The 23,243-nt window shown below is 39.7% G+C and overlaps 1 protein-coding gene across 2 annotated transcripts in view; it reads left to right on the top strand.

Moving 5' to 3' along the window:
- The first annotated feature begins 831 nt into the window (after nt 1-831).
- NAA25 (N-alpha-acetyltransferase 25, NatB auxiliary subunit) overlaps nt 832-23,243 on the top strand; it is a 73,639-nt gene continuing 51,227 nt past the window's right edge. For both annotated transcript variants that reach the window (XM_079942591.1, XM_079942592.1), the window contains exons 1-7: nt 832-894; nt 12,108-12,193; nt 12,996-13,134; nt 16,300-16,418; nt 20,821-20,895; nt 22,030-22,137; nt 22,498-22,576. In XM_079942591.1, coding sequence (XP_079798717.1) covers nt 837-894; nt 12,108-12,193; nt 12,996-13,134; nt 16,300-16,418; nt 20,821-20,895; nt 22,030-22,137; nt 22,498-22,576 — 664 coding nt within the window. In that variant the 5' untranslated portion in view covers nt 832-836. The remainder of the gene's footprint in view (nt 895-12,107; nt 12,194-12,995; nt 13,135-16,299; nt 16,419-20,820; nt 20,896-22,029; nt 22,138-22,497; nt 22,577-23,243) is intronic.

Here is a 23,243-nt window from a genome sequence, read left to right as displayed (position 1 = left end):
CCACCACAAGAGAAGCCACCGCAACGAGAAGCCCGCACACCATAAGGAAGAGCAGCCCCCACTCGCCGCAACTAGAGAAAGCCCGCGCGCAGCAACGAAGACCCAACTCAACCAAAAATAAATAAATTAAATTAAATTAAAAAAATCTACCTCCTAGGGGGATACTAGGGTTGTTACGAATATTAATGAGATAATACATTTGGAGCTTGCAGCACAGTGTCTAGGCATATACTGACTGAATTACTTTTCCCCTCCAGTTTTACTGAGATATAATTGATAAATAAATTGACTGGATTACTATAGATCTAAGGTTCTTCTTAGTTGGCTGAGCACCGGGATAGGGGTGAAGGGATCTTGAACTTTTCTGGCAGATTTCTACTGTTGATCAGCACCTCTGTCCCCTGCTGTCCCCTGGGTCACCTTCCCAGAGGAGTTCCCGGGTCCTCAACAATTAAACAAAGACAAGTCTAACTGGTCCTACAGCACAGAGGAGAAACAGGATAAGCAGGAGCAGCAGAGCCCTAACTTTGACCAAGACTTTCTCCCCTCCTTTCCGCACTCTCCAGTATGTGACTCGGAAGGGATTTTAATAGCAACGGCCGCTTCTACCAGCTAGGTTGATTCTACCAGCAAAGGGGAGGAAAAGGATCCATTTAAGTGACAACTGGGAGTGGGGGCGGGGGGTTTGCGGTGTGGGTGTCGTCCCTTTCCGCGCCGGCGCGTTCTGTCACAACCCCGCGACCATTGCGACAGAGAGAGATCGGCGCTGGCCCTTTAACAGCCCCTTCCCGGGGGCCTGCCCCGCGCGTGCGCACTGCGGTTCTGCGCTTGTCATCATGGCGACGCGGGGCCATGTGCAGGACCCTAACGACAGGCGCCTCCGGCCCATTTACGGTGAGTACCTGGGGCCAGTCTGGTTGCCAGCCAGAGGCGCCGAGGGCTGCGGAGCCCGGGGCAAAGGCCCGGGAGGGGCGCTGAGGGGCCGGGAGCAGGGCTGGCGGGCACAGGGGGCGGGCCGCGCGGGCCTCTAGGCCGCAGCCACGGGCCTCGCGTAAGCGCCGGCCTGGCTTTCTTGAGCCCTGAGGTGGCAGCGGCGCGGTCAGGGCAGCGGCAGGTCGGCAGAGCTGGCCTGACAGGCGAGCCCTGTGAGACACTTCCTCTCGTAGAGACCTGCGCTACACGCAGGCTACGTTGTCGGGGCCACGCCAAGGGAGACCCGAGGTCTGCCCGCAGGTGGAAGCTGGCTCCGGCGTGAGGGTGGGACACCCTACTTGAGGGAAAATTCCTCGCTCAAGACTTTTTACCTATGGGAACGGGGCCTAAAGTGTTGTCTGACTAACTGTACTCGGTGCACATGGAGAAACAGAGGTCCCGGGAGGGGAAGGGGCTGACGCAAGGTCACCCAGATCGAGTCTGGAGCAGGCCTGGATTTGAGGATCCCAATCCAGAGCTCTTTGGCGGAGGAACAGCTGCTCTGGACACACGTGGGAGGCGGGGGCGGGGTGGGGCGAGGCGGGGGGGGGGGGGGGAGGTTGGCTTGGGCCCAAAATAGCGGTGAAGCGACTGTAATAGCTCGTGTCGAGGGGCATGCAGGGCTTTTCTTTTTTGAAGCTTCTCTGGTTTTTCTCTGCAGCTTGCCTTCCGCGTGCTAAGTGGATCCCCTTCCATAACGTTGACCTCAACCCTCAGGCTTTAAGACCTTGATGGCATTTTGCTATCCCGGTTGTGAAAAATCACACATTTGAGTCAGGGAGAAATACCTCTTCAGTAACCAAGTTGTTCAATAATTTGATAGTGGTCCCTTTTGTATTTCCTTTCCTCTTAGATGGCTGTGTGGTCTTGGTCTAGCTCAGTTCATGGTGAGGAAGGCTTCAAGTTCAGTGGTTTTTGCAGAATTAGACCTCTTGTAACGTGGATGTTACTAAATGGAGGCTTCTTTGCAATAGCTGAGATCATTTAACTTTTTTGGAAGGGGGTAATAACTATGTTTCTGGTACAATTGGTAGTGCGTTTGTAATTTGTATGATGCTTTGCTCTTGCATCTCATTTCAACAACAACCTTGTGAGGTGAGAAATAATAATAATAGCTAATGTGTATGTATAGACTGCTAATTATGTCAGTCACTGTCCTTCGTCTTAAGTATTTAATCTTCACACATTCTTCGGAGGTGGCTACTTTCCCCCAGTCCCACTTCCCTCTCTCTCCCCCTTTTCTTTCCACAGATGAGAAAACTGGGGCTTTACTGATGTGTAATTTGTCTAAGGTCACTCAGCTAACATGAAGCTAGGATATTAACCCCTGTGGAATGTCCCAGGCTTACTCTTTTAACCACTGTGCTAGAAATCACCTCACTTGAGCTGGAGACACTGACTTGCCAAAGGTCACGTAGGTGGAGAGTGGTGGATTTCCATTTTCCCAGGGCTACATATTCTCATGCCCTCCAGTATACATTTTAAAGGGCAGAGATGACATATGTTAGGGTGCTTGAGGGTAGGAACTGAATCCAAGGTTCACAATTGGTGGCTGGTTACAGCTCTCTGCAGCAGCTGCCTGCAGATTTTTTTCTTTTTTAACTTTTAGGAATAATTGGATTTCTAAAATTATTCTTGAGGATCAAAGAAAATGCCTTTGGGGTCCCATAAGTCACTTAGAAATAATAATGTTTTGAAACTATCCAGTAAGGAAAACCTCTAGTCCGTTTCATGCTGGTAAACATCAGGATATGTTAAACAGATGTGATAGGTCATATTCTCAAAACTGAAGCCAGAATTATGTAGCTTTTGTTATAGTTACATGGGAAGAAGATAAGAAAATACTTTCTTTAGGAATTCCAAGGCAATTAATATAAACTGACAGAAATAGGAAAAGAAAGACTGACCTTGACTTCAGCACTTTTGACTTTTGACCTCTAGACTTTGGGACAGCCTCTGCTTTTGTGTTTAAATATATTAGTATCTCTAAACCACTGTCGTTCTTGAATTTGGACCTTCATTAGCTGACAGATGAACATGCTTATGCATGGTGGTGCTTGCCCACCAGCCAAAAGTTCAACAACACTCAGTGTTGACTGAGTGCTTATTTGTGTGCTAACTGTCCTATTAGGTAGGTAAGATTATTGTGAGCATAGTAGTAAACTGAATGCCAGACATTAACTTGCTCAGAATTGCAGCTAGTAAACTGTAGAGCTGGGATTTGAACACAGGCATTCCCACTGGAGAGCTCAGCCTTTCACTGAGTTCAGATCCCACAGCATCACGATCTTTATGCAGCATTATTTATATTGCCAAGGTTTAGGATTTTACAGCTGTTAGAAACTTTGCCTATGACCTCAGCTCTTGCTGATACTGTTGAGGATAGAAGTGGACAGGGTCATTAATTGTGAAATCATGGTGGGTTGAAATTCTATTTTTGGTGTCTAGGTATGAAATAGCTAGTTGATTAGTTGAACATCTTCAGAGTGCTTCTCTTTACTCATAAATTGGTAAGTTTGGGTAGTGCATTTTTGGTTTTTGAAAACCACCTTGACCTTCCAGAACACCTACTTTATTATTCTTTCTCCTTTTGCTAAAATTATTCTCTTGTGCTATGTGGTTCTGAACAGATGTTGTATCCTGATGTGACTTGGTGAGCCCTAGTGCTTTCTTCTACCATTACTGTTTTAAAATGTTTTTAGTGGTTAGGGGATGGGTAGAGTTGGAAGATGGTCAGGTATGGCACTTAATAAATTTTATAGGGGACTTCCCTGGTAGCACAGTGGTTAACAATCCGCCTGCCAATGCAGGGGACACGGGTTCAATCTCTGGTCTGGGAAGATCCCACATGCTGCAGAGCAGCTAAGCCTGTGCGCCACAACTACTGAGCCTGCACTCTAGAGCCTGCGAGCCACAACTGCTGAACCTGTGAGCCACAACTACTAAAGCCCGCGCACCTAGAGCCCGTGCTCCGCAGCAAGAGAAGCCACCTCAATGAGAAGCCCGCGCACCGCAACGAAGAGTAGCCTCCACTCACCGCAACTAGAGAAAGCCTGCGCACAGCCCCAGCGCAGCCATAAATAAATAAATAGATAGATAGATAAACAAGAATTTCTGTATAAAAAAAGTATAAAAAATTCATTTATTAAAAATTTTTTATAGGATGCAAGAATTGCAAAATAAAAATAGAGGTTTCAAAGTTCCATAGTCTTTAGAATACACACACACACACATTTACTTTTATGGCACAAGATCCTTTGTTCTAATATGTGTTACTGACTTGCAGTCTTTTTTTTAATACTTATTTTGTTTTTTAAATTTTATTGGAGCATCGTTGATTTACAACGTTGTGTTAGTTTCAGGTGTACAACAAAGAGATTCAGTTACACATATACATATACTCACTCTTTTTTAGATTCTTTTTTCATATAAATTATCACAGGATATTGAGTAGAGTTCGCTGTGCTTTACAGTAGGTCCTTGATGGTTCCTGACTTGCAGTCTTGCTCTAGCCTGAATCAGGTGTAACATATTTCCCAGCTGTGTTTCCTGAATGATAGTCACTGCCTTGGTGTGTTAGGACATTTCCCTTCCCATGTGTGGCCAGACTCCAGGTAATTATTCTGTTATAGTTTGTTATTAAAACTTCCCAGGTCTTCGGTCAGATGTTGTATGTATTCTGAGCCTTCTGTTGGGCCGTGTTAGCTCAGTGAGTCTTGTCCTTTGCCTGGGCGGGGCAGGGCATCTTGGTGAGTGAAGATTATCTTGCCTTTCTGTAGAAAAGTCACTTGGCACAACCTGTTTTCTCCTGTTCTGAAATTATGACCGTTTAAAAAGCTCTTAGACTTTTAAATTCTAAAAACATTTTAAACTTAAAAAGACAGATGTTAATGCACAGAACATTCCTGGAAGAATGCATAGAGTAGAGGGTAGTGTGAGCATAGGGCAAGATTAAGAGACTAATAATTCTTTTCATGTTATACCTGTATGAACTATTGGATTTTTGTTTTTACTATGACATGTATTATTTTTATTATTTAAGACATTAATTTTTTTAAAGATCAGATACTGTATGGTTTCATTCAGATAACGTTCTTTTTTATATAAATTTATTTATTATTTTTTAAAATTATTTATTTATTTTTGGCCGCGTTGGGTCTTCGTTGTTGCACGCGGGCTTTTCTCTAGCTGCTCTGAGCCCGGGGCGGGGGGGTGGGAGGGTGGGGAGGGGGGCTACTCTTTGTTGCGGTGCGTGGGCTTCTCGTTGCCTTTCTGGCACCCAAGTCCAGCTCTTACTAAAAAATTGCTCAGATGTAAACCGAGTGTTTGAAACATTTTCCTGAGGGCAGAATATTCTTGTCCATGTTCTTTTCCCCTAATAAACAGTGATGACTGGCGCACAGCCTTCTCAGCAGGGCAGATGGCCAGGGAACACATTTGGTTTGGGATGATTTACCAAGACCAAATGCAGCAGGCTTAGCCTGGTGGTGTTGAGGCAGTCAGTGCTGGAACTACCCCAGTGCACGCCTGATGGTGGGTGTAAATCGGGTTTTAAAGGTGCATACTTCCTTTTCATTCTTTTGTTCATGCTCTTGCTTCTGTCAGAGCATCTGACTAATACTTTAATTAAAAATACTGCACTTAGTATCTTCTTGAGAATTAGGAGAAACCAGTTGGCCATTTGGGGTATGTTTTTTGTGTGTTCACTGAAGTGATTGGATTGTGGCAAGGTAGTAAAGAAAAGAAAAATAAATTTCAAATTTGTTCTTTGTCTCCTTAGGATCAATGAGCTATCTGTACTTATATAGTTTCTTGCTCTAAGAGTTCTGTCTAGAGAAATTGAGGCAATGAGGGTGCAGACCTTCAGAGCCAGACTGAGCTGGGTTTCACTCTCTGCTATGATTTTGTCAATTAACCTACCTCCCTGAGCCTCTTCTGTAATATGGAGTTGCTAACGGTACCTTGCTGGGTTTTGAGTAGACACCCAATAAATTTGTGTTCCCTCTGTCTTCACTCTTAAATGTCTGGGTTTTTTTTCTTAATTAATTAATTTATTTATTTTTGGCTGTGTTGGGTCTTCGTTGCTGCACGCCGGCTTCCTCTAGTTGTGGCAGGTGGGGGCTACTCTTTGTTGCGGTGCGCGGGCTTCTTATTGCGGTGGCTTCTCTTGTTGTGGAGCACGGGCTCTAGGCATGCGAGCTTCAGTAGTTGCAGCACTCTGGCTCAGTAGTTGTGGCTCGCAGGCTCTAGAGTGCAGGCTCAGTAGTTGTGGCATATGGACTTAGTTGCTCCGCAGCACGTGGGATCTTCCTGGACCAGGTATTGAACCCATGTCCCCTGAATTGGCAGGCGGATTTTTTTAACCACTGCATCACCAGGGGAGTCCCCTAAGAAATTAATTGAAAAGACTAAAAAATCTAACTTAATAGCAGGAAGCCATCACTAATAATTGGTTCTTTGAACATCCTGTTGTGGTCACTTTGTATGTATATATCTCTCACTCCCCTGATAGACTACTCAATTTCTAGAAGATTTTTTTTCCTATACAGTTTGTTCATTTATGTATTCCTTTCTTCATTCAGCTTATTTATTGAGAGCCTAATATGTGCTAGGCACAATGTAGATTCAGGGAATGAGAGAGTACCAGACAGCACAGACATGATTTCTGCTTTCAGGGAGCTTGTAGTCTCAAGAGGTTTTTTAAACAATAGTATACATAATCATTACATTTGTGTTAAGGACTTTGAAGGAAAAGTACCGGTTACCGTGAGAGCACACACTATGGCATCTCGACTGTTGGGAACATTTCAAGAAAAGGTTCTCTGTGGAAGTGACATTTTACTTTGGAAAAGAAAAAAGAGCAAAGGTTAGTCAGGTGATCAGATGGAAAGGAGTGATGGACAGAGTGTGTAAGAAAGATAGACAGAGAGAGTATGTACTTGATGACCTAAGAAAAGACTTGTGTGGTTGGAATGTAGAGAAGGGTGAGATGGGGCTACAGAGGTAGAGGGAGTCAACTTTGTAAGCCATTTTAAGGATTTTGAAGTTTGTTTTAGAGACAGTGGGAGGGATTCCCTGGCTGTCCAGTGGTTAGGACTCTCGCTTCCATTGCAGGGGGCATGGGTTCAGTCCGTGGTCAGGGAACTAAGATTCCACATTCTGCGTGGCCAAAAATAAATAAATTTTTAAAATTAAAAATAGAAATAATATGTATCATTACCATCAGTGGAATACCTGTCACTTGCCCTGAGAAAACAAAACCATAAAATTAAGTACACACAGTGAAAACAAAACAATGTTATTAAGGTCTTAACTAGTTTCTGATAGTTGAGAAACTCTAAATCTGAGACCTGTTCCTTTTCCATTAAAAAAAAAAGGCATCAGCAAGTGTTAAAGAAATGACAGGCTGATACCAAACAGACTATCTCCTTAATATAAGGGAAATATTACAAAAGGTCAGTTTTCTCACTATCCGTGTTATCTAGTGCTGCCTGCAAGGACCACTTAAAACCATTTTAGTTGGAATGATAACCATGCTTTGAAAAACACTGCTTTAACTGATACATCATCATCTTATTATTTCCTATGCCTGATTTGTGGACGGCTGACTTGGCTTACTCCTCATATTAAGGGAACAATACCAGTCCTCATGGTCAAGCCACAGTTACCCTTGAGTAAGTTTTAAAAAGGCTAAAAAACAGACTTAGGGTATCATTTTTATGGGCCTGTTTTCTCCAAGGGCTACATAATTTATTTTATTTATTTTTAAAATAAATTTACTTATTCATTTATTTAATTTTTTGGCTGCATTGGGTCTTTTGCGGCACTCGGGTTTTCTCCAGTTGCTGAGAGTGGGGGCTACTCTTCATTGTGGTGTGTGGGCTTCTCATTGCGGTGGCTTCTCTTGTTGCGGAGCACGGGCTCTAGGTGTGCGGACTTCAAAAGTTGTGGCTTGTGGGCTCTAGAGCGCAGTCTCAGTAGTTGTGGTGCACGGGCTTAGTTGCTCCACGGCATGTGGGATCTTCCCGGACCGGGCTCGAACCCGTGTCCCCTGCATGGGCAGGCAGATTCTTAACCACTGCGCCATCAGGGAAGCCCTGGCTACATAATTTATATTACAAAGTCAGCAATGTAAAATGGAAGTAAACTTTCCCAAAAGCCTCAGCAACCAATTAATCAGCAATCACCTAGGTGTCCAGGAAGGGGGACCTTGACAGCAGTCTAAATGTGGTGGGGTGTCTTAGTTAAAATTAAAACTCTTCTGGGTGCAAGGAACAGAAACCCTTTGACACAAGCTCAAGTAGAGGGAGGTTGTTTATAAACCCTTGTGGGAGCTTAGGGCAGGAATGCAGTGTTCTAGAGCCTGATGGAAACTGGAAAGCTGTCAGGATCTGAAGCTTCTTTCTCAGATGCTCATCTATGCTCTTATCTGTTTGTGGCTCTTCTTTTCTCTGCTAGGTTCTTCAAACTGGTTTTTTCTGCTTACTCATCAGTTTACCTGGGGCCCAACATGTTGACTTTGTGGCCACACCAAGCTGAGAATAGAGTAAGGAGAGGTCATTAGCCTCCCCCTACAAGCTTAATCAGCACTGCCCCTCCCCCAATTTTTTGATAAAGATAATTGACGTTCTTTATTCTTTTATAAATGTTATATGAATGAAGAGTCAAGAGATAACTCCTTTTTTTCACTCTCCATTAACTAACTTGCATCTCCCAAGGCTCCTTCCAAATGGAGATTCTGGAGCTGCCACTAGTAATCTCAAACTGGAAATATTTATTGCCTTCCAAATGGGGTTCTCCATAGCTTTCTTTTCTTTTCTTTTTTTAATATTCATTTATTTATTGGGTTGCATTGGGTCTTAGTTGTGGCAGGTGGGCTCCTTAGTTGTAGCACGTGGGCTCCTTAATTGCGGCTTGCCAGCTCCTTAGTTGTGGCATGTGGGCTTCTTAGTTGTGGCATGTGAACTCTTAGTTGCAGCATGCATGTGGGATCTAGTTCCCTGACCAGGAATCGAACCCGGGCCCCCAGCATTGGGAGCGTGGAGCCTTATCCACTGTGCCACCAGGGAAGTCTGTCCATAGCTTTCTGATTCCAGATTTCAGTGTTGTAATTACAAATTACCAGGAAGAAACTTGATTTACCCAGTTTGGGTCAAATGTCCACTCCATTAGACTTCAGTTGCATGATCTAGACATGCTCATCCAATTCTACCCCTTCAGCAGTCTGTGGAAACCATGCCCACAGAAGAGGGCATGGGTGCAGTGTATTTATATATCAGGGCCTTGTCAACAACAGAGGGAAAAGTTCAATATCCTTGTAGTCCTAACCTCTGGTCTGATCCATCTATGGGCAGACCCTCAGAGCTGGGGTTTCATCAAAGATACCTGCTCTTTGAGAAGACTTCAAGATATGTTTTGTGAACCTGGAGTCTTGCAAGAAGACTGAGTCAGACGTAACTTAGAACTCACTCAGCATGAGATCAGCACCAAGTTATTAGGAAGAGAAGATATCATTTATTGAGCTGAAATGTCTCTGTCAGATATTCTGTAAGGACAAATGGTGGCCTATCGGCTGAGATGAGGACTTAAGAAAACTGGTATTAGATATTTGGGTATTCAGGCCAAGATTGTGATTTCTGTGATTCTCTAATCTCTCTACCTGAGTGTTAAGTCTTTGATCTTTTCTAGATTGTGATTCCCTCCAGAGTAAGGCTTCTTAATCTTTTTACCTAGTGTTATTGGTGCTCATCAACGTTAGGTGCATTGAAGAAGAACTAAAGAGATGAAACTCATGTGTTCATGTAGCTGTCTGTTAAAGGTTGTGGTAAAGTATTCATAGGAATACTTTGAAACCGTTAGGTAAAATGATAGTGTATTTCTGTTATTTGGCCCTGGGCCACCAGGGCCATAGATGATCTTGAGTTGTCTGTGCCTCCTCTGTCCCTGTTGCTGACTTGGGACCTTGATGAGCAAAGAGGGACCAATAGTAGTAGTAGATTGTGAATTAGCCTGAGTTCAGTCATCTTTCTGTATTTCAAATCTACATCTACCACCCTATTTCCCATTTATAACACTCTCACGTTCCTTTTCTAGAAATGAATCTTTGCTTTTATTAGATATATATTTTTAATTAATTGACTTTATTTTTTAGAGCAGTTTTAGGTTAAGTTTACAGGAAAGGAGTGGAGAGTACAGAGTTCCTTCCTATTCACCCTGACACACCTCTCTTCTCCCCCAGTTTCCCATGTTATTAACACTTGCATTAGTGTGGTGCATTTGCTACAGTTGCTGAGCCAATACGATATGTTATTGCTAACTAAAGTCCATAGTTTACTAGTTTACATTAGGGCTCATTCTGTGTGTTGCACATTCTATGCATTTTGCAAAGGTATGATGACATGTATCCTTCGTTACAGTATCATACAGAATAGTTTCACTGCCCTGAAAAATCCCGTTCTCCACCTATTCATTCCTCCCCCAGCTCCTGGCAACCACTGATTGTTCTACTCTGCCTATAATTTTGCTTTTTCCAGAATGTCATACACTTGGAATCGTATAGTATGTAGCTTTGTCATGTTGGCTTCTTTCACTTAGCAATATGTATTTAAGAGTCCCCCATATTTTTTTGTGGCTTGCTAGCTCATTTCTTTTCTTTTCTTTTTTTTAAAAATAAATTTATTTATTTATTTTTGGCTGTGTTGGGTCTTTGTTGCTGCATGCAGGCTTTCTCTAGTTGTGGTGAGTGGGGGCTACTCTTTGTTGTGGTGTGCAGGCTTCTCATTGTGACGGCTTCTCTTGTTGCGGAGCACAGGCTCTAGGCCCGTGGGATTCAGTAGTTGTGGCACGTGGGCTCAGTAGTTGTGGCTCACAGGCTCTAGAGCACAGGCTCAGTAGTTGTGGCGCATGGGCTCATTTCTTTTTATCACTGAATAATATATCATTGTATGGATGGCTGTACCACGGTTTGTTTATCCGTTTGCCTGTTGAAGAACATCTTGGTTCCTTCCAGGTTTTGGCAATTTTGTATAAAGCTGCTATAAACATTTGCGTGCAGATTTTTGTGTGAAAGTAAGTTTTCAGCTCATTTGGGTAGATAACAAGGAGCTGGATTATATGGTTAGAGTATGTTTAATTTTTTAAGAAACTGCCAAACAGTCTTCCAAGGTGGCTGTGCCATTTTGCATTCCCACTAACAGTGAATGAGAGCTGCTTTTGCTCCATGTCCTCACCAGCATTTGGTCCACAGATTAATTTGAGTTGTTTATGTTTTGTCTGTCCCTATGCTGATTTGGGACCTTGATGAGCAAAGAGGGACTTGGTAGTAGTAGTAGGTTGTGGACTGGCCTGTGTTTAGTCATCTTTCTATATATAGAATTGACAGCTACCACTGTTTCCCATCTAAAACACTAATCATTTTCTTTCAGATCCTCTCATCTGAAAATTAATCTTTGCTTTTGTTAGACTTTTGAATAATAATTGATTGCTTTTCTTCCTTAACACAATTTTATAGCAGGTCTCCATATGCCTTGAATTTTGGAATGGACGCATAGCTTAGGGAACCTAGAAGTCAATGTTTCTTCAAAGTCAGCGCTAGTTTCTATTTCAACCAGAGTGTATGAAAGTGCTGCTTTCCCTACATCCTTGTCTACTCCTGATACTGCTGGATTTACTCCCCCACTCATGGTTCTTATTTTTTTCTTCGAAGAATTATTCTTAACTCTGTGGCATAGTAAGATTCACTGAACATTTTACTGAGGGAACGTGGTCCATTTGGTAGATTTGAAGCTTGAATGTAATAAAGGTTGTTTTTTTTTTAGATATTTTAATTTTTGTGCTAGTAAACCCATTTGTTTCCCATAGGTAAAAATATTAGTGTCATCTATCATCTAAATATATTTGGTCTTGAATCTTCATTAAGGATTAGTATAACTGGATTATATTGCTCTTGGATGAGAGATGACTATAGAAATTTAAGATTGTGTTCTGGACCATCCTAGCCATTTAGAGTTAAAATCAGCTCCAAGATGTTTTTAATACCGAATTAGGATACTTTCTGAAACAGCTGATACTAGCCTATGCATATTTCATATTTGTTTTTGAAGGAATATAATAACTCATAATTTCTGTTTTCATAGATTATCTTGATAATGGTAATAATAAAATGGCAATTCAGCAAGCAGATAAATTGTTGAAAAAGCATAAGGATCTTCATTGTGCTAAGGTAAGTTCATTTGCCCTTGAGTTACTTACATTTGGTGGGTTATGTACTGTAATCTTTAAAGGGAAGAGGTGTTTAATCTCTTTAGTGACTGTGTTTTTCAGAGTATTTTTTAGCCCATTTATTTGCCTGATCACTTAAATGAAATGCCATAAAGAGTATTTAATTAAAAGCTAGCTGCTTGTTTTTTTGGACATGACTTATCTAATTTAATTATTTTATTTTCACAAAGTCCTTCCCCCCCCACCCCACAAAGTCCTTTTAAGCAATGTTGTGCATTCTTTTTGTTTTGTGCATTCTTAATATGACTGAAATAGGAAATAATCTTTTTTTTTTTAAGGGAACTTTATTTTTTTTAATTTATTTTTGGTTGTGTTGGGTCCTCGTTGCTGCATGGGCTTTCTTTAGTTGCGACGAGTGGGGGCCACTCTTTGTTGTGGTGCTCAGGTTTCTCATTGTGGTGGTGTCTCTTGTTGCGGAGCATGGGCTCTAGGCGCTGGCTTCAGTAGTTAGGCTCGCGGGCTCTAGAGCGCAGGCTTAGTAGTTGTGGTGCATGAGCTTAGTTGTTCCGTGGCATGTGGCGTCCGCCCGGACCAGCGCTCAAACCTGTGTCCCCTGCATTGGCAGGCGGACTCTTAACCACTGAGCCACCAGGGAAGCCCTGGCAATAATCTTTATTTGCTGATATTTTTAGTAAAATAGTTGGCATACCTTATAACTTATTTTGTGATTTCAAATTGTCTTTCTTTGGTTCATATTTCCTTTTCTGTCCTTTTAAAACTGATTTGTCTTTTCTTTCTATCAGGTTTTAAAAGCAATTGGTTTACAGAGAACTGGAAAGCAAGAGGAAGCCTTCACCTTGGCGCAGGAGGTGGCAGCCCTTGAACCCACAGACGACAACTCGCTGCAGGCACTGACCATTCTTTACCGGGAGATGCATCGACGTATGTTTCTTTCTTTTCATTGTCTTTAAAACTGCTTAATTTTTTGGGTATTTCTGAGTTCTCTGTTTGTCCGATTTACTTATCACTCATGATTTGATGGATAGCAACAGGTAAAAAATGCATTAACCATGGCTTGCAAAGGCTGTAGGCAGAGTGGATATTTTACATGTATTAGGATCCTTGGATTGGAATGAGGACTTGAATTTCATTTATGACATTTTTGCTAAATGAAAGAGTTGCTTTTTTTTCCACTTTTTAATATGGAAAACTTCAAACATAGAAACAGAGAATAGCATAATAAATCCCTTTGTGTCCATTTCTCACCTTCAGCAGTTATTGAGACATGATCAATTTTATGTATACCTCTCTGCCTGCCAGATTATTTCTAAGCATATCCTAGGTAGTCTGCCTAGTTTCATCTATAAATAAAGTTTTTCATTGTTGATTTCTTAAATATTTTATTATGAAATACATATCTTTAGTAATACATATTATAGAAAAATATGTTTTATGTAGCACTAGAACATTTGATGTGGAATAAATGAACATTCATAAACCTACCACCCAATTTAAGAAATACAGCATTATCAGTACAGGCATACCTTGGAGGTATCGTGGGTTTGGTTTCACATTAAAGCAAATATTGCAGTAAAGTGAGTCATATGAATTCTTTGGTTTCCCGGTTCTCTCAGCCTTCATAGAATTAAAGAGAGTCAGGGTCTTGCTCTGGGTCAGGCTTTGGCTTAAGGGAATATTGTGGCTAGTTTGATCTTCTATCCAGACCACTAAAACTTTCTGCGTTTTCACTTTTTTATCATTTATGTGTTCACTGGAGGAGTACTTTTTTTTTTGGCCATGCCTCACGGCTTGTGAGATCTAGTTCCCTGAACAGATGTTGAACCTGTGTTCCCTGCAGTGGAAGGTCGGAGTCCTAACCACTGGACCTCTAGGGAATTCCCTGGAGTAGTACTTTTAATTTCCTTCAAGAACTTTTCCTTTGAATTTACAACTTGGATAATTGGCACAAGAGGCCTAGCTTTCAACCTGTCTTGGCTTTCGACATGCCTTCCTCACTACACTTAATCATTTCTAGCTTTTGATTTAAAGTGCCAGACATGTGGCACTCTTCCTTTCACTTGAGGCCATTGTAGGGTTATTAATTGGCCTAATTTCAGTGTTGTGTCTCAAAAAATAGGGAGGCCTGAGGAGAGGGAGATAGATGGGAACGGCCAGATAGTGGAGCACAGAACACACACATATTTGTTGATTAAGTTCAGGGTCTTATATGGTTGTGATTTGTGGTGCCCCCAAACAATTACAGTAGTAACTTCAAAGATCACTGGTCATAGATCACCATAACAAATACGATAATAACGAAAAAGTTTGAAATATCTTGAGAATTACCAAAATGTAACACAGAGACACAAAGTGAGCAAATGCTGTTGGAAAAATGGTGCTAATGACTTGCTTAGTTGCTAGGTAGCCACAAACCTTCAATCTGTAAAACACAATATCTGCAAAGCACAGTAAAGGGAAGTACAATAAAATGAGGTATGTCTGTACTAAGAAGACTTCCTGTGTGTCCTTCATCAATCTCATTTCCCCTTTAACTTCCTAAGAGGGATTTGCTATCTTGAATATTTTTATTCTCTTGCTTGTCTTTAAATCTTTATCACATTTGTTTTTCTAAGTAATACATTATTAGTTTCACTTATTTTGGACTTAACATAAATAGATTCATGCTGTACGTTTTCTGTGACTTGCACTTTTCATCTAATATCCAAGTGGTTGTAGTTAATTCATGTTTACTGCCACAGAATACTTCACTGGTTGACTACACTAGAATCTAGAGTGGAGGTGCTAGGTCACAGGGTAGGTTCAGCTTAAAGATAAACATGGTGTCAACTTATCTTCTAAATTTACCTTCCCACTAGCAGTGTATCAGAGTTCCACATGCTTGTCATTGGTATTCTTTTTTTTTTAATTAATGTGATATTTATTTATTTGCTCTGGGTCTTAGTTGCAGCAGGCGGGCTCCATAGTTGCAGCTCACTGGCTCCTTAGTTGCGGCACGTGGGATCCTTAGTTGTGGTATGTGAGCTCTTAGTTGCAGCATGCCTGTGCGATCTAGTTCCCTGACTGGGGATTGAACCCGGGCCCCCTGCATTGGGAGCTTGGAGTCTTAACAACTGCGCCGCCAGGGAAGTCCCGTCATTGGTATTCTTAGACTTAAAAAATTTTGCCATCAAGCCATCATGTTGTACTCCTAAAAATATACAGCTTTTGTCAATTGTTTCTCAGTAAAACTGAAAAAAATAAAATAAATTTTTTGCCAACCTAGCAGGCAGAAAATGTTATTTTATAGTTCAATTTTGTGTTTCATTCTTATGAAAGATAAAACTTAAGAGTTGAGGTATTATATCTGATTATTTAGGGATTATGTTGATTTAGGGTTATGGATTCTCTCCCAGCATTTCAAAAAAAAAATTATCTGTCCTACAAGTATTGGTTGAATGTTTTTCTATGACAGATATTGTATCAGAGTCAAAGATGAAAGGTATTCTTTGCTTTCATGTTACTCATAGTCTATGAGGAAACATAGATCAATAGATAGTATGTTGCATTATATATTAATAAATTGTATAAGAGTGTTATTTAAAAGATTTAAAGATGGCAGAAGGAAGCAGTGTACAAACTGGGATGGAGGAGCAGAGATCGTGTTCAGGGAAGGATTACATTTGAACTGGGTCTTGGATGATGTTCACTCAGTAGAAAAGAGAAGAAAAGGGAATCCAAGCAGAGGGAACAGTGTTAAAGTCATGCAGGTCTGATACAGTACAGGGAATCTAGTGGAACTACAAGTAGTTTGATGTAGCTAGAGCATAAAGTGCAGGAGGGAAGAGTTTGGAAGAAGACAGAAAGGCTAGATAGATCCTGGAGGGTCTTGTACATTGTAAACGTCATGGGGAGGCCTGACCTATTCCATGCTTCATCGGAAAACACCTAAGCAAGGTAAGAGTAATGAGCAGATGAGGCAAAGCAAATACTTTCTTCTTCCTTAATGATAGGAGACATCTATTTCCTCCAAATAGGAAAGAAATTAAATGCTGTTAAGATTTGTTATACTTCAGTAATTAAAGAAAATTCTCTTTCTCTTTGTTTTAGCGGAGTTAGTCACAAAACTTTATGAGGCAGCTGTGAAGAAAGTTCCCAATAGTGAGGAATATCACTCTCACCTCTTCATGGCCTATGCCAGAGTGGGCGAATACAAGAAAATGCAACAGGTAACTTGATGCCCAAACCTCCTGGGCTGCAGGATTTTCTATTAATGTGGTTTAACTGCAGTGGTATGTGTGTCTGCATGTGTGTGTTTGCATATATGTGTAGAAGTGAATCTATGTATTTGCGTGTGGAGATCAGCCAGTTATTTTTTGTGTGTGTTTTAAAGATGAACAATTATTCAAGTTCTTTAAATGTTTTCTTTGGGAAATGTGATTGTTCCTTTGTGGCCTGATGGTATGTTTTGTTTGGTTCTGGTAAGTTGGCTTCAGATTGTCTCACTGCATCAGATTGCTGTTATATTTTCAGAAAATGGGCAGAAATCCTAGAGCAGAAAATGAACAGACTATAGAAAGATTAACTGTAAAAGTTTATATCTATTTTTTAAATTTAACTGTTTATATAGCCTGCTAAGATTTTTAAATCCATGGCGGGAAAATCCCTATTGCTTGGGATGCTTGTTTTTTTTTTTTTTCTGGATGCAGCTTATCTGCCAGTTAGCACGTTTTAGGTGTTCCTTGTACACATGTGAAGGAGCCTTATTTGGATACATTTGGACTAATAGGTGCATAAAGCTGGCATCCCAGAGAAATGAAATTTGCACTCTTAAGCTCATAAAGGGTTATGAAGTCAAGCTAGAATTTTTAAAGAAATGCTTTGTTTGTGGGTATAATGTGTTTGGAAGGCAGCTTTCCTACTTGGATTTTTATTTTGTCTTGTTTACTTGAAATATCAAACTATAACAATAGATAGGTAGACCAGGGAGGGTGGAAGATACTATATTAAGATAAACCCTTTCTCTTTCAAATCAGTTTTTGTATTTGCTTATGTAAGTTTTTAAATTGGAAGAGATTTTTTGGCCCAAATATAATTCTTTGAAGAAATTTTATCATTATTTTATTTATCATTGGAGTATTGATATGTTCTCAGGAAAAATATTCACAGATTATAATTTTTCTTTTATTGTAAAATGGGTATATATTTCTTAAATTGGCAGCACTAACCATATATACATATAAATCCTTAGTATCATTTTTACTTCTAGGAATATATTTTTTTGTTTTTTTTTAAAAATTTATTTTATTTATTTTTAGCTGCGTTGGGTCTCCGTTGCGGTGCATGGGCTTCTCACTGAGGTGCCTTCTCTTGTTGTGGAGCATGGGCTCTAGGCACGCAGGCTTCAGTAGTTGTGGCGCACAGGCTTAGTTGCTCCGTGGCATGTGGGATCTTCCTGGACCAGGGCTCGAACCCATGTCCCCTGCATTGGCAGGCGGATTCTTAACCACTGAGCCACCAGGGAAGCCCCTAGGAATATGTTTTAAGTAAAGTATATTAAATGTACATTAATACAGACATAGTGAAAGAAATTATAGTTCACCTATGTGGTAGAAAATAATGCAACACCCCGCCCCCCCCAAATGGTACTGTGTGTCTTTATTTGTTGACGTAGAAAGATATTCCCAATATATGTTAAGTGAGAAGAGCAGGTTGTAAAATGGCCTTCTCTCACTCCCTTCCCCTCCACCCTTCCTTATTAAGTATATGTACTGAAATGTTGCCAGGATATAGGGCTGTGGATACTTTCCATCTTAATTTCTGTTCTTTCTTTTTTTTTTTTTTAAGCATGTGTTAATTTTATGATCCCATGAAATACATTTTTGAAATATATATTATACACACACTTATAAAATAACAAAAAGTACAAGTTCATGCAATAGCAATATTAAGGTAAATTTTGAAAAAGGGAAAAAAATAATCTACCACTTGAACAGATTATATTTTTGTATGGTTTAACTTTACATGTTGCCAGAGATATATACAATTTTGCATCTTGCTTTTTGGAGACATAGCTTTGATGTGGCTTAGTAGTTATGGTTTCTTAATATGTTTTAACCATAGCCTGCTTTTGCATTATTTTAGTCTAATATGTTGGAAGAATGGAGTCCTCTAGTGTTAAATGTCTTAGAATGGAACGTCTGATTTTTATTCTGCCTTTGTTGCTGCTTAAGGTAGTTACAGTTCTTAGCTTATATGTATGCTTATTTTGAAAGGGGAATGTCAGTCTGGGGTAATAGGTATTTTATAAATTACATGTTATGTTTCATAAGGGCTTTTGTTTTGTTCACTGCTGAATCCTCACTTCATGATAAACGTTTGTTAAATAAATGAGTGATTTGCATAAACTGGTGGAGGTAAGAGGGAGGGAAGCCAGGGAATCAGAAGATTTAAGGACTTCTGCCCCACAGATCATCTCTGGCAGGTAAATTTAAAACCACCTTGAATAAAGAGTTGCTAGTCATTCATATGGTGACTAGACTTTCCTTTTTCTGTAAGTGACATTCCTATTCTCTGAGTCACCAGTTTGCAGCCGTGTTTTTCAAATTTCTCTCTGGTCAAAAGTTTTCTGTAGCAGCAGAATGCTATCACCTATAAGATAGTAGGGTGTGGGCATGAAATTTCTCTTTTATGTTAAAAGTTCATGTTAATTTAACATTCTATTCCTTTTTATTTCTGTGTGTCATTATAAAAATGTTTTCTTTCCCCAAGTTATCAAATAAAATTGGTTTTCTAACACTTTCCATTTCATTTCTCCAGTTTGGTGTTAAGAGCAGGGACCTCAAGCCATTCTAGACTCTCCTTCTCATCTTCTATGTCCATTTTGTCTCCAGATCATCTTGATTCTACCTCCACAGTGTCTTTGAGGTCTCTCTCTCTCTTTCTCTCTCTTTTTTTTTTTGGCCACGGGGCTTTCTGGATCTTAGTTCCTGGATCAGGGATCAAACCGATGCCCTCATCAGTGGGAGCTCGGAGTCCTAATCACTGGACTGCCAGGGAATTCCCTGAGGTCTCTTTTTCTATTTGATCTACCTCATCCTGGTTTAGTTCTTCATTGCCTCACCTCTTATTTTTCCCTATTTTCTTTCTTCACAGTACTGCTAAAATACTCTTCCTAGAAGAGTATAGATTTATACATATCACTCGCTTACTCTGTATAGACTCCTTTTGGAATGCCTTATAACAAAGGTACCTCTGTCTACCTTTTAGCCCTTTTCCCTTCTCCTGCTCTTAATTTTTTGTTTCAGCTAGATGTCCTACTTGTTCTTGTCAACATATATCTTTTCTTTCTTTAATGTTTTTGTTTAATTACTCATTTTGCTCCTACTTCGAATTGATTCATTCACTTATCCATTCACCCTAAATAATTGTATTATTTGTATATGTATTCTTACCCCCCATCTTTGCCTATAGACATTCTGTTTCACCTTCAAGGTCCATCTGAAAGACTGCTACTTTGGAGAATGCTCTTCCCTACTTTTCCTTAAAAAAAGAAAAAGAAAGGAATAAACAAACATACTAACCTTGCCTTCCTTGGAAACACCCTAGTGTGGTGTTTTTGTATAGGGTGTTTTTGTTTTCTTTTTTTTTTTTTTGGCTGTGCCGCTTTGCTTGTGAGATATTATTAGTTCCCTGACCAGGGATCGAATCTGGCCCTGGCGGTGGAAGTGCCGAGTCCTAACCACTGGACCGCCAGGGAATTCCCTGTATAGGATGTTTATTTTTATTGCCAAGAATATTTTAGTCGTTTGAATATTTGTCTTACCTCTCCCTTGCTTTTAAGTGCCTTGGGGATCGGGACTCAATCTTTGTATCCTTGGCAGGAATAGACATTTCCTTCCACTTAATAGGGGCTCCATGCATTTTTTTCAAGTGGATTGAAGATAGGCAAAAGATTAAAAAATAAAATAGTAACTGTGATAATTAGCTGACAGTTCTTAGCATTGATTACTAGTTGGCAATTATGGACAGATTCTCAGTTTTACGTGAATAGATCTACTTTGCTCCTTTGTGCCATGTTCCTACTTCTAAGTATTTGCATATTATACATTTCACAATGAGAGGGTTCAGTTCTAATTAATGGTATATTGAAAGAACCTGAATATTTTCCTAACCTAAGAACTATTTTTTGAATTATGTCAGAGTCATTTTGTCTGATTTTGAAGTTTAAATATACTGTCTGGATTTCTTTGTTTTACTATAATTGATTAGTGCAATGGCTTCAGTAAAGTTTATTGATATACATTCATAACCCAACTTTTGTTTTTGCTTGGTAGTCTACCAGAACTATATTGGATTGCAGTATTCTCTAGGAACACTGGGTCTTCAGTTTAAGAAAATCTGATTCAAAAGATGAAATATCATTCTTGATATTGTAAAAATTCACCTTTGGGATTACCTCTGTTGTTATGCTGTAGACAACATCCATCAAGTTACTAGGCACTTACAGTAACCAGCATATGTAAACATGTTGCTATTTTCCTAGGAAACTTCTTGCCACATGTCTAGGTCATTAATTACCCTCTGTATGATGTTTTCTAAGTTAAGTATTTATGGCTCTCTGTCTTTCAGGCTGGCATGGCTCTATATAAGATTGTCCCCAAAAACCCTTACTACTTTTGGTCTGTGATGAGCTTAATAATGCAAGTGAGTATGGCATTCAGAATGGGATTGAGATTTGTTTTTATTTTTGTATATAGTAATTGTCCTTAATGTGTCCTCTGAACATCTTGGGTAATGTGTTGCAGCATGTGTCAAATAGGGATGTGACATATTGTCAGTTGATTTTTTTGAGTTGAGGAGTTTTAGTATTCTTTTTGAGTTGATGTATTGGTTTATTTGTGTGTAGCACAGAGTGTATTTCCTCTGAATCTTAGATCCATTACTGGGTTACTTGATCAAGTATGAGCCTCGAAATGTTTGATATTTTAACTTGAGGTTTGTCTTTAAGGCACTATTGTTGGTTGTTGAACGGATCATTGAACTGGGTGACCTTGTTTCATCACTTCTGCTTTCTGAGCCTCAGTCTGCTCTTTTGCAGAATGGAGATGCTCATCTCCCAGAGCAGCTATAAGTACCAAGATAAGACACTGTGTATGAGAGGATGGGGAGAAAGGAGTTAAAATGTAGCAGTTAAGAACAGAGAGGCTCTGGAGTTAAAATGTAGGTTAAGAACAGAGAGGCTCTGGGTTCAGACAGGTCTGCTTTCAAACATTGGCTTCACCATGTCTCTTGAGCTGTTGGAGAATCTTTTAACCTTAGTTTAACTATAAAATAAGCATAATAGCTACCCTGAAAGGTTGTTTTCAGGGGGTAAATGAGCTCTGAGCAGAATCTTTGGCAATGTTAAAATGATTAATATCATGCTAAGGTAACTGTAGCTAATAGTAAACCATACTATAAATAGAAGGAATTGACATTTTCCTTCTAATATGTGAAGGTCTCAAGAAGACATCTCAAAGGTTTTTGACTCTTCAAATACCTGGTACCCTTTATATATACTAAATAGTATAAACGTATCCCCTCTTAACATATTTCTAGAAAAAAATGTATGAATGGTCTAATATTTAAAAGTTAGGTCATATTGTGGAAACTATGTATTTCAAGAATGCATACGATAAGAATCTTTAGTAAAGAAATCTCCTATAAAGCAAACCACTCTCAAGTTCAAATTAGGTCTGATATTTGACATAGTGGGTTGATAATTATGTGCCAGAGTCACAATAATGGTCTGCATGGTAATAATATAAATAGTGCAAACATTTTTCTTTTCTCGTTTAGTCTATATCAGCGCAGGATGAAAACCTCTCAAAAACGATGTTTCTGCCCCTTGCTGAGAGAATGGTAGAAAAAATGGTAAAAGAGGACAAGATAGAAGCAGAGGCTGAAGTGAGTAATTTAAGCCCCACTTTGTATTTGCATGTTTTTGATGTTGTTACAATATTATGAACTGTTGCTTTATTCCATTTAGAGGACTGGGTCCTCACTCTTGCCTTTTGTGTAAATGTGAAGCTTTGGAACTCCCCAGCCTAGGTATAATGAGTGAGGTTCTAGCATGTTTCCAGAAAGTACTCTGCCGAGATATAGATAGGAGAGATACTATGGTCTGATTGTCACTGTTAATTTCATCTTATTTGAAGATATAGTGTTCTTTTCTGTTAGATAGCTTTTTAAAAAGATACAAATGACTTATCTTTTTATTATTGAAAAGTTTCAATGGTTGCACTTCTTGTTTGTTTTTTTTGTAAGGTTGAACTTTATTATATGATCCTAGAACGTTTGGGAAAGTACCAGGAAGCCTTGGATGTCATCAGAGGAAAATTAGGAGGTAATTTTTAGAGTTTTCTTAAAGTTTTTTTTGTTTTGTTTTCCTATTTAAACATGACATTTTATTGTGGAAAATTTCTTCCACATACAGAAACAAAGATATAAAGACTTTAAAAAATCACTTGCGATCATTTTAGATTCTTTCAGGTTTTTCTCTATTTATTTTTTAAAAATAATTTTTAGTTGAAAATAATTCATGGGGACTTCCCTGGTGGTCCAGTGGTTAAGACTTCGCGTTTACGATGCAGGGGGCCTGGGTTCGATCCCTGGTCAGAGAATTAGATCCTGCATGCCACAATTAAGATCCCGCATGCCGCAGCTAAAGATTCCGCATGCTACAAGGAAGATCCCACACGTGGCAACGAAGATCCCATGTGCCGCATCTAAGACCTGGCATAGCTGAATGAGTGAATGAATGAATGAATGAAAATAATTCATGGATTCAGAAAATTCAGGGAGTATGATTTTACCCCAGATCTCCAACCCTCTGCCCTCTACATCCTTCTCCAGTTACCTGTTCTGTATATCCTTCTAAAGTAGTATCTTTCCCCTCCCCCTTCCCTTTTTTTTGTTTTTGGGGTCCTAAGTTTTATTTAAGAACTCATACAAAATATTCCAGATAATTGAGTTGTTTTTTTTGTTTTTTTTTGATGTGGACCATTTTTTTT

The sequence above is a fragment of the Stenella coeruleoalba genome (genome assembly GCF_951394435.1).
Source record: "Stenella coeruleoalba genome assembly, chromosome: 14".
NCBI classification, from domain to species: Eukaryota; Metazoa; Chordata; class Mammalia; order Artiodactyla; family Delphinidae; genus Stenella; species Stenella coeruleoalba.
Note: the sequence above shows the minus strand (reverse complement) of the source record. Positions and strands in the feature narration are given on the sequence as shown.